The 10,897-nt window shown below is 43.4% G+C and overlaps 1 protein-coding gene across 9 annotated transcripts in view; it reads left to right on the forward strand.

The window, feature by feature from the left end:
- The window catches only part of LOC142503552 (dedicator of cytokinesis protein 7), a 90,282-nt gene that overhangs the window by 14,314 nt on the left and 65,071 nt on the right, over window positions 1-10,897 (forward strand). For all 9 annotated transcript variants that reach the window (XM_075615936.1, XM_075615937.1, XM_075615938.1 and 6 more), the window contains exons 8-9: window positions 392-485; window positions 1,200-1,362. In XM_075615936.1, coding sequence (XP_075472051.1) covers window positions 392-485; window positions 1,200-1,362 — 257 coding nt within the window. The remainder of the gene's footprint in view (window positions 1-391; window positions 486-1,199; window positions 1,363-10,897) is intronic.

The raw sequence follows: 10,897 nt of genomic DNA on the forward strand, positions 1-10,897 counted from the left end.
GACCTGTTGGTGGCCCTTGTGAACTGGAGTTGGCCACTCCTGGAGAAGGCCACCATTCTACAAGTTCAGCACTCTAGCAACCAACTGGATAGTTTTTCAAGTATGTGTTGTCCTAAAACAATGGCCCCTGTTTGGTTGTGGTTTAGGACTGAATTTAGTGAGCTCTGGCATAGAGAGGAAAAAGGAAGTCTGAGCTTTACACAACTATTGTTTATTGTTGTCTAAGAGGATTCTGATGTTGCTAATACAAAGTTTTGGCTAAACCTTGTCCCTATTATGGTACCTGCAGGAGATTGGTAGCAGTTAAGAGCTTATCATCTTAATATGGTTTTGTACTGTAGCTGGAGCTGAAGATCACTTGAGTATTTTCTGGTGACATTTTTTTTCTTAGGAAGGAGATCGGCTAAGTGATGAAGACCTCTATAAATTCCTGGCGGATATGAGGAGACCGTCTTCTGTTTTAAGAAGATTGAGACCTATCACCGGTATACTAATGTTTGCGTTTTATGCTCCATGTAGCTCAGGCATTGCTTGTGGAAGGGCACAGTATAGGGCTCCGGAGAAACATTCAAACAATCTGATCGGGAAATCCCAAAGAGCTTATAGTCTACACCAGTGTTTTTCAACAGCGGTTCCTAGTAACCCTAAGTTTCCTCGGGCATCCCTGCAGTTTTCAGGTCATTTGAAGATTGTACCAAATACAGAAGAATTTACAATGCATCTGATCTCAGACACGCTATTAGAGAGGGTTGGGGTTCCTTACAATGCATCTGATCTCAGATGTGCTATTAGCGAGAGTTGGGGTTCCCTACAATGCATCTGATTTTAGACGTGCTATTAGAGAGGGTTGGGGTTCTGCAGAATTTCACAATATAATTATAGGGTTCCTTAACCAAAAAAAAGTTGAAAATCACTGGTCTACACACTAAATGTGAACTTGCATATTGCTACATAAATGTAAAAATAATGTTTGTGTTTAGGTGGACAAAATATACAATTGCATAGTTATACTAGGTAACATTTTCTCTTGACAGCAGCTGAGGGGCGATTCATAACTATTTAGTGAGGCACTAGTTTTCTTGTGGGATATCCTGGTCAGTTTATCTCCCTCTGCCTCTACAGCACTGCATATACTGATTAAACTCAAATGACAAAAAAAAAAAGGATTTCTTAATTATACGTGTCCTTTTTGTTTTTAGCTCAGCTGAAGATAGATATATCTCCAGCCCCGGAAAGCCCTAATTACTGCCTTACTCCAGAATTGTTACAAGTGAAGCTTTACCCTGACAGCAGAGTGAGACCAACACGGGATATACTGGAGTTCCCAGCAAGAGATGTGTATGTCCCAAACACTACTTACAGGTAAGGGTTATGCTGGGCTTTTATTCACTCTTTGGCACAATTGTTTGCACTGGAACGCATATTATGGCATGTGGGCATATTGCCGTAGTCTGGGGCAACATTACCATTGCATTCTGTGGGTATTGTGCGGTATGCCTGTTTACATTGGGGTCTGTGAGGGAATAATGAAGCCTGCTACATCTGTAGTTTGCTTTCACTTTGAAGAGGTGAGACATTACTCTTGATGCCCCCAGAATCTGCTCGCTCCCCAGTTTCCTTAATACACTCATGGCAGACACAGTAGGTATCGAAGAAAGAGAGTGATAGAGAGGGTAAAAAGCAGAGCGTTAGAGGGTGTGCGCACGATGCGAAAACTGGTGGAGGTGCGGCAAGAGAGCTCCGCATGCGACCGGGCAGAAACAACGCAAAAAAACGTTGCAGACCCACAGAAACGCAGTGAAAACGGCACTACACGAAAGCGGGACCCCCCTCCTCCCCCCCCCCAGCACAATAAAAATGCCAAAAGGCAAACAATCACACTCAGCGATGGAGGCTGGAGACTTCTTCCAAAGAAGGGAAGCGAGCTGAGAGCAGCCTGAGAGCAGCGTGCATCTTGTAGGGGGTGAGTCAGGACCAGCCCATGCACTAGACCCTGCTCCCACTCACACATCAGTAGAGTACATAGGCCTTTTATTTAAACACAAAGCCCATGTTTCTGGAGGAAAGGAAATAGCAGGGAGAGCTCTGCACTAGGGGAAAGGACGGACACTCTGAAGACCAAAACGGATGACGTGGTAGGGAAATGTGTGTATCTCACCCAGAGAATATCCAAAGTAGTTGTGTGTGGCGCACAGCAATAGAGAACAGGTCATGTGGCAATTGAAAAATATTTATTAAAGCTGCATTAAAAAAACGGTGGAGGGTACAACACTCCTACGCGTTTCATGCTGTGAGGCACTTTACTCCTTGAGAAAGTGCCTCACAGCACGAAACGCGTAGGAGTGTTGTACCCTCCACCGTTTTTTTAATGCAGCTTTAATAAATATTTTTCAATTGCCACATCACCCGTTCTCTGTTGCTGTGCGCCACACACAACTACTTCGGATATTCTCTGGACTTCGGACGCGGCTGCCCGCCTAAGGACACACAGGGGAACACACTCTCATTTATTATGGGCCATCCCAAGGAGGAAGGGAAGTCATGACATGTTCACCTCAGATCCCCAGGGAATTATTGAGCCAATGCATGTGAAGATTGAGCACTACACTATTATTGAATATATTCCCCTTGTGTGGTTACCCTTATATGGATGAATTTAAGTAACCAAGCAATTGAGCTCCTCCAAACTCCTATATACATTACTGTATATCTCACCCAGGCAGTCTCAGGACTGTATCACAGAGCTGCAGGAAACGAATGAAGACCTAGAAAACCTTATCCGGAGGAATAATGTGCAGATCAGTGGAATCCCTGAGCAAGTAGGCTGTCTTGACTCTTGCCTGCATAGACCTTTCTCCCAGTTTCTCTCAAATTCAGACCCAGAAATGTATTGCGTAGATAGGGCGCACAGAGTCTTACTGGGGCGGCTGAAAAAATATAAATAGGCCATGTGATACCATTCTGTGCTTCCACTACTACTGGATTCAAGAAAACCTTCTTAATGTGTTCAGGCAACCTGGTCCTATTTTATTTGAGGGTTCAACTCTTTAAATCTATTCTGATCTCTTTCCTATCAACCTTGCTCGTAGAAGGGAGCTGAAACCCATCACCCAGCAACTACGTAATAGTGTAATTAAATACCTGATTTGACACGATAAGACCAGCCCTGGACAATGACTGATTGAACTAGGCCCGCTCAACATGGGGACAGAATGACCGGTGGATTCGCTGGATCTTTCCGAGACTCCCCTGCTCAAAGAGTTTCCCTGGGAGACCTGAACCTACCTGGATCTAAGGAGGGGTGGTTCTTTCATGAAGCCCCCATAGCAAATGGCAGACCACTGACATGTTCACTGAGAGGGGCGGCTGGGGATTCCCAGCAGAGGCCTAACCCTCAGAACTCGGGAGAAAATATCATTTTGGGTGTTAGAAAATGTATTGTACTCTATGTTTATCTCTCTGAAATGTTAGCCAGGTTACAAAGTTATGATTGTTAGTTAGTGCTCTCCCATCCCCAAGGTTAGCAGACTTTTCTGTCCGGTGGCACAATATTATAAACGTATGTATTTATAGGTAAAATATGGTGCTCTCTGGTTCCTCTCTCACATTTTACTACACACCTTTATAATTTTGATACGGGATGGTTAGCATAGGAGTCATGATTATCTCACCATGTGAGAGGACCTAATTGCCCTAAGAAAATAAAAGTGGCATTCAGCAACTACAGGAAATTACTGGCAGATACTTTATTACTCGAGGAAACATATTTCAGCACACAACATATTTTGTCCCATATCACTGATAAATGTAGACATTAAAATCTTCAAAAACATATTGTCAACAAGACTTAATGATCCACTCCCAAGTCTGGTCCACCCTGATCAGGTGGGGTTCATTCTAGACAGACAGGCCCCGGATAATATAAGGAGGATTACAGATCTAAGCCACATAGCTAAAATGGAGAACTCTCCCATGATGCTTCATTCCCTGGATGTCGAGAAGGCATTCGACAGTGTGGACTCGCGATCTCTTCACGACGCTACGGCTTTTGGCTTTAAAGGGAATTTTGTTAATTGAATTAAATTATTATATAGGTCCCCAAAGGCCTTTATTAGAAACGTGGCCAGGTATCCAAGCATTTTCCCATTCAAACTAGAACGAGACTGGTTGACCCCTCTTCACTTCTTTTTGCCCTCACAATTGAGCCTTTGGCCGGATTGATCCATAGTAACTCAGACATCTCTGGAGTTAAGATTGAAGATATAGACTATAAATTAAGTTTGTGTGCAGATGATATGCTAACTCTTACCAACCCACATGTATCCCTCCCCACCCTGTATAAAATTTTAGATCGTTTTGAAAAAGACTCAGGTTTCAAGGTGAACACGAGTAAGTCGGAGGCACTTAAAATTAAACTCTGTCCTGGATCAGTAAGGGTGACATCTCTAAATTTCAACGTTAAATGAATCGAAATAGAGAACTCCTTCCTGAAGCCTCTCATAGCTCGGCTTTGCTGTGGCTCCATAAAAAGGCTAGACTACATATAAATAGGACCATACCAACAATTTCCAACTCTCTAAAATATTTGGGAGAGGGTGGGTCTTGAGAGAGGTCTCTCTAGCCCTCACACAGGCATACTACCAATCTTCAGAAACCCTAGTTTCCCCCATGGTTTTAAAGCGGACCAGGTCATCTGGAGGTCTAGAAATGGACTATCAAGGGCTCAAGACTTTGTGACAAATTCTAAAGTCAGATCATTCGCAAATCTCAAGGAGACTAAACAGATATTGGATACAGATTTTCTCAGATATGCCCAGAGCAGACACTACCTCTCTAAATGATACACTGAGAGGAGTGCAATGCAACGAAACACGATTTTTGAGAGGATATGTGCCACCACCGCTCTTGCAAAACAGCTTATCACATTTGTCTATATAAATATTCTTACCAGTATGGGGGATTGCGAAACGTTTGCATATTAGACAATGGAGAAGGATGTTGGTGAGCAGTTGGAGATACAGAAATGGGTGGAAATCTGGGACACCATATCTAGGATTTCATTAAATACCTTAGTTAAAGAGAATAGTTACAAAAGTTTATATAGATGCCATATGACTCTTGCCCGAATACACACATTACACAGGTAGACCTCTCCTTTGTGTTTCTGGGGATTTGGCCAGAATGGAACTTTTTCTTTTTTTTAACACACATTTGGTGGCAATGTCCGGTAACTAAAGAGCTATGGTCTGAGGTGTTCAAGCTTCTCAATGACACACGGGTACATCACTGGCACTTCTCCATAGAAGGCCCCCTAGGACTAATGGCAGGCAGGGGAAGATTATAAACTCGACAACACGGTGTACCATTACAAAGGCATGGAAAGGACCGCCTCTAATCTCCTTGCAGTCATTAAAGCTTGGCTCAACCACTCCTGTGATAAATTTATGAGGACTTTGCGCCCTTGGGTTGCGAAATGGGGGCACTCATATTTCAACAGGTCCACCATGTCATTGTAATGCGAGATGAAGCCATCATGGGAACAACCTACTGTACTTGTTAGTACTTGTGATCAGAGGTCTATAAACATACAATTTGTAATGTATAGATGTGTGTAATGTTTAGTATCTGTTATCTAAATGAGTTTGCCAAACCGTTTTTCCCCTCACCACCCTACCCTTCCCCTCACCACCCTACCCTTCCCCTCCCGTTATTTGGAACTATGTATTGTGTATTCTGTAACGTCTCCCACCCGAAGTAGACTTTTTTTTTTTTATTATTATTTTTTTTGTGCCCCATAACACTATTTTTCTCATAAAAAAAAAATGAATGTGGGGAAAAAAAACAAATAAATAAAAATTCAGGGACTGAGTAAATGCGTGGTGGAAAGACATGAATGACAAAGGAAGCTGGAGGCGAAAGAGAACGAGGAAGAAAAGGCAGAGAGAGTTCAAACTTGAAAGTGAAAGGTTGGAGAGATGTTGGAGATGTGACACAAAGTGGCTGAAAGGCAGGCGGGGAATAGGGAGCGGAGCAGCAGGGCTTACTGCTCCGCCACGTCAATATAAGTGTTGATGCCAATAATATTAATAAAAGCCACTCTACTTGGGGGGTGTTTTATGTAGAATGATTAGTCATCCTAAGGGTGAACGGTTCACATTAGGGGTGGGCAACTCCAGTCCTCAAGGGCCACCAACAGGTCAGGTTTTCAGGATATCCCTGCCGCAGCACAGGTGGTGCAATCCGTTTTTGAGCCACCTGTGCAGAAGCAGGGGTATCCTGAAAACCTGACCTGTTGGTGGCCCTTAGGGACTGGAGTTGGCTACCCATGTTCTAGAGCAGGGGAGCAAAAACTTTCTTCACTGCACCCCCCTGCCGGAAGTTTCCCCCCTCTCCGTGCCCCCTCTTACCTCGAGGACTGGAGTTGCCCACCCCCTTGTTTACATCCTACTCCTGCTCAGCTAAGACTATACAGTGTAATCTGTCTTGTAACAAAAAAGTGCAGCTCTGCAGGTGTACAGCAATACATGTTGGTATTTAGAGGGTGCTGTAGTGGGCAAGAGCTAGAAATGTTTGGCTTTCCCATAAAATAACAGTTAAGCAAAAAAAGTTACAAAAATAAAAAGAATCTTTCAATGGCTGAATTGAGCCAAATCATGTATTTCTGTTTCTTTTCATTGTTGGTCACATTAGGTTCTGCTTTAACAATGCAATTACCTGTTTAGCTGAGTTGATGATCATATTTAACAATCGTGACCTTTTTCTATGAGCACAATATTCACAATGTTGTACTTCCATTCCCATTACGTTATCGTCATCATTACTGCGCAAGAAACATTTCATTCTCCTTTGAACAACCTCTAATTTCTAAGCGTTCCGCAGGGTAATACAGCAAACGCCCGAGAGAAGTTGACATTTTCTTTGAAGGTTAAGAGAAATATAACTGTGTAATCAATATGACAAACTAATTACTGTCGCACCTAATGTAGGGGTCCCAGAGGAACAGAATCCAATCTGATGTTCAATTAGATGTGTTGATAATTAACGAAGAAGCGTATTTACTCTCGCCATTATGTGTTCACTAAATGCATTTTCTTCTAGAAACAAAGACTTTCTAAGGTGGTTTTTTTTTTTTAAATTACAAGTAATCTACTTATTCTTCTTGACTATATAGTCAGTAAAGGAACGGAAAACAATTAGTAAATCAGTAAATATTATTTGATTATAGGAAAAAAGGTGAAATAAATAATGTGTAAAAAACAAAGGGAAAAGGTAGAATCGTTGCAGTTGTTCTATTGATTTTTTTTAGTTACTCCCATTTTAAAAAGTCAATTAAGCTGTTTATTTTCTGTATGTTAGTACCATTATTGCATTATGTTGCAAGAACATCTGTTTCAATATTTTAAGATCCCACAAATGAAGACCTTCCACAGCTACAAACATTATCGAGGTCAGTGGGGCTAGATTTTCCGTGTGGGGGTCGCAGTTATAGAGGTCCCGCGCTCTCCCCCAAGGCATGTAAATTAAATACCACGGGACCGTGCGAGGCCTCTATAACACATTTGCCTTCCCTTCCAGCGATGCGTCGTCAGGGTAACCCGGCGTCAAATGACACCGCGGGGTCACATGACACCGTGGGGGTCACATGGCAACGTGACGTCACATGACCCTGCGCATCATTTGACGGGGGGAGCGAGGTGCCGCGGATAGCAGGCAGGGGTGCGCACGGGGAAAAGTTTACGTGCCCCTGATCTAGGTTATTGTTTCAGTGGCACACAAAATGACATTGAAATGTGTATTGCATGAAGGGATTTTCCAATGAGATATGTTGCAAAAATGTATATATTTCCATGCAATATTTGATATCTATTAGACCAGGGGGGCTCAACTCCAGTCCTCAAGCTGCCCCAACAGGTCAGGTTTCAGGATATCCCTGCTTCAGCACAGGTGGGTAAATCGGAGGCTCAGTCAGCCTCTGATTGAGCAACCTGTCCTGAAGCAGGGACTGATTGAGCCACCTGTGCTGAAGCAGGGATATAGTGCAAACCTGACCTGTTGGGGGAGGGCGGGGGGGGGTTGAGGACTGGAGTTGAGCACCCCTGTGTTAGACCACACAAAGCTAAATGACTAATTTCGGCTTTCACTATGTACATGTCCCATGACATTATGTGCATTTAAATAAGCAAACCTTTGCGATTGAACTGTTTTCCACCTATAACTTCCAGGTCATACACGCTTTGTCAACAAGTCACAGTGTGCTTGTTCTTCTTGGCAAAACACAGAGTCAATAAACATGGATAAACTCGGATTGGCGGCTGATAACGTGGTCTCGGGTCACTGTTCATAAGACTACGTTTTTGCAGCACCAACCATGTACAGTATGCAGTTATTTTACAGCACAATTACGCAGACAATTGAAAGGACAGGGGAAGGGTATAGTACATGCATAAGACCACGAGTAGACACGGGAATAATAAGGGAATCACTATTTCTCCTCTTTTTCTCTATAGAGAGGTCCTTATTGAACAGTTTATGCTTTGTTACTACCATAGTTGGTGACATCATCCATGAACCCCTTCACTGCCAGAGGAGTTAAATGTAAATGGTGCATCTAGTGTGGACTTGTCGGGTTCACCGGGCGTAATTCTATACATACAATATTGCAACGTCATTATGGAAGTCCGTCATTATTTTTGCAAAGCTGAACATCTTTATAGATGACGATATGAATCACAATCTAGGTAGGATAACACATGAGACTGCTGGCTGTTTTAGTGATCAGTGAAGGTGAGACTCGGGAAGATGTTGGGGAACGTAGGGTGGGATTTGCATGTACTATGTAACAGGTTTTTTTTTGTGTAATTTTTAAATAATATTTTACAGATTCTGTAAACATACAGCAATGAGTTCACACAAACAGAAAAAAGGGGGATGGGTATGAGGGAAGGAGGTGCAGAAAGGAGAAAATATAAAGGGGGGGAAAGGGGGCCCAGGAATTCACCCATCACAGCGCTGACCCTGTGAAACCAACTCAACTGTGGCAAGTAACACAGATCAAGAAGCTTTCTAAAGTGTGCGACAATACACTCAACAAGAGAACTTGGAGTAATGAGGCTCAAGCCTCGGTATCCAATGTCACCACTGACAGATTTAATGTGTCAGTCAGAACAGAACAGGCCGGCCCAGGAATTCTCAACTCGGATCAGTGGTAGAGTTCTATATGATTACATTGCTTGCTGCCAATGTTTTCTTATTATTACATTGGTTTGAAGTGATGATACATAGACACATATTGACAATTCAGATAAATACAGGTGAGGCTGCATCTGGTACATGCTCTCCAGAAGGGTTTGTAAGGGCCCTAGGACTGCTGATGGGTTTTGATTCTAGGTATCTGTGGCTTAGGCAGTGGCCGTTAGCTGCACTTTGTGGCCGAGAGGTGGCGCGATCGGGCCGCTGTGGCTCCGTAGGGATTTAAATCAGAACCGAGGAAACATCCAGTGTTTGGACGGCTGAGTCTCGGATACCGTGATATATAAGCCACGGCTGAGTCTCGGATACCGTGATATATAAGCCACGGCTGCCTCACCCTCTGGAACTTGGAGCAGCAGTCCCTCTGCAAATTCTCTCCATTTGGAAAGGGATCAGATTTTGTTTTTAATATATCACATAGAGGGGGGTCTGGTTTCTTCCAGTGATGGGCTATATAACAGTTTTTAATGTTTGATAGCAGTAATAATAACAAAAAAGTATTATCAGTTACTGGCCGAGTAACACTATAAGGAGAAACCTATGAGGTTTTGAAAGCTCTGTTCACTGTACTCTGTACATTATAATTTAATATTTGAAAATTCTCTAATGTTGGTCCACTACAAAGTATCACACGCTACAGCAAATCTGCTCTTCTTCAGGACCAATCAACTACTAGAACTTAGAACTACATTACTGCGCGAGTGTTGACCATATGGACAGCCTGACATGCATATTAATGGTTAAGCCCTCTGGTTGCCTCTACCTGTCACGATGGCCACCTATGTTCTAGATTAATATGGTCATCCTAGGTAGTCAAAATGGCTGCCAAGTGTATACAGTGTTTTTCCCATGTAGGCAGTTTATTCCCTGTGTTGATTCTGCTGTTATGTATTTTGTATGGCTCCGTTGTGTGGTGGCCTGGTAATTCAGCCCGGCCAGCATACAATTAAGTCTTGGGCTGTAACCTAATTTGGATTTGGTGAAGAGCTTGGGAACACTGGGAAAGTGGGATAGCGTGTGGACTCAGGTCGGTGGAACATGTATTCCAGAAGCGGAGCCATTGTTCATCCCCCCCGATTCTGAGGCGCCTGTCTCTGCGGGAGATATCAGGCTGAAAATGGGAACCGAGGCCAGGTGCCCTACCAGCGCCGGCTCGATCCCCACTGATCAGTTTCAATTTCCCACTCTCCTTAAGTCCGCATCTGTGGGATATCCGAAAGTGCTGTCATCTCCCACAGCCCTGATTGGTTCATCTCAGACGAGCCCTCTCTCTCTTGGCAGCGAAGACAATGTCTTTGCTGATTGGTCGGCACTTGGTCTTCCATGGTTTTAGGTGGAGGCCGGGAAAGTATGTAAGCTGATGCCGATCAGAGTTCCTCAGTTATTCCTTGGTTCATACCTAGTCTTGGTGTCAGAGACTAGCGGGTGATTTGAACCTGAAAGCCAGCGGCTATCATCTCAAGGTACTGGGATACTCTGAGGCGGACGGATCGTAGAAGACATTCTGGCTGTAATACCCATTTTGACCTGATCTTCCTAAACGTTAGCATATGTTTGCCAGCTGAGATAGGACCAAGCAGTACCCAATAGGAAACCTACACAAACATTGTGCAACCGTAAAACGAGCCTTTTATTTCTACTGTGATTT

The sequence above is a fragment of the Ascaphus truei genome, chromosome 10 (genome assembly GCF_040206685.1).
Source record: "Ascaphus truei isolate aAscTru1 chromosome 10, aAscTru1.hap1, whole genome shotgun sequence".
NCBI lineage: Eukaryota > Metazoa > Chordata > Amphibia > Anura > Ascaphidae > Ascaphus > Ascaphus truei.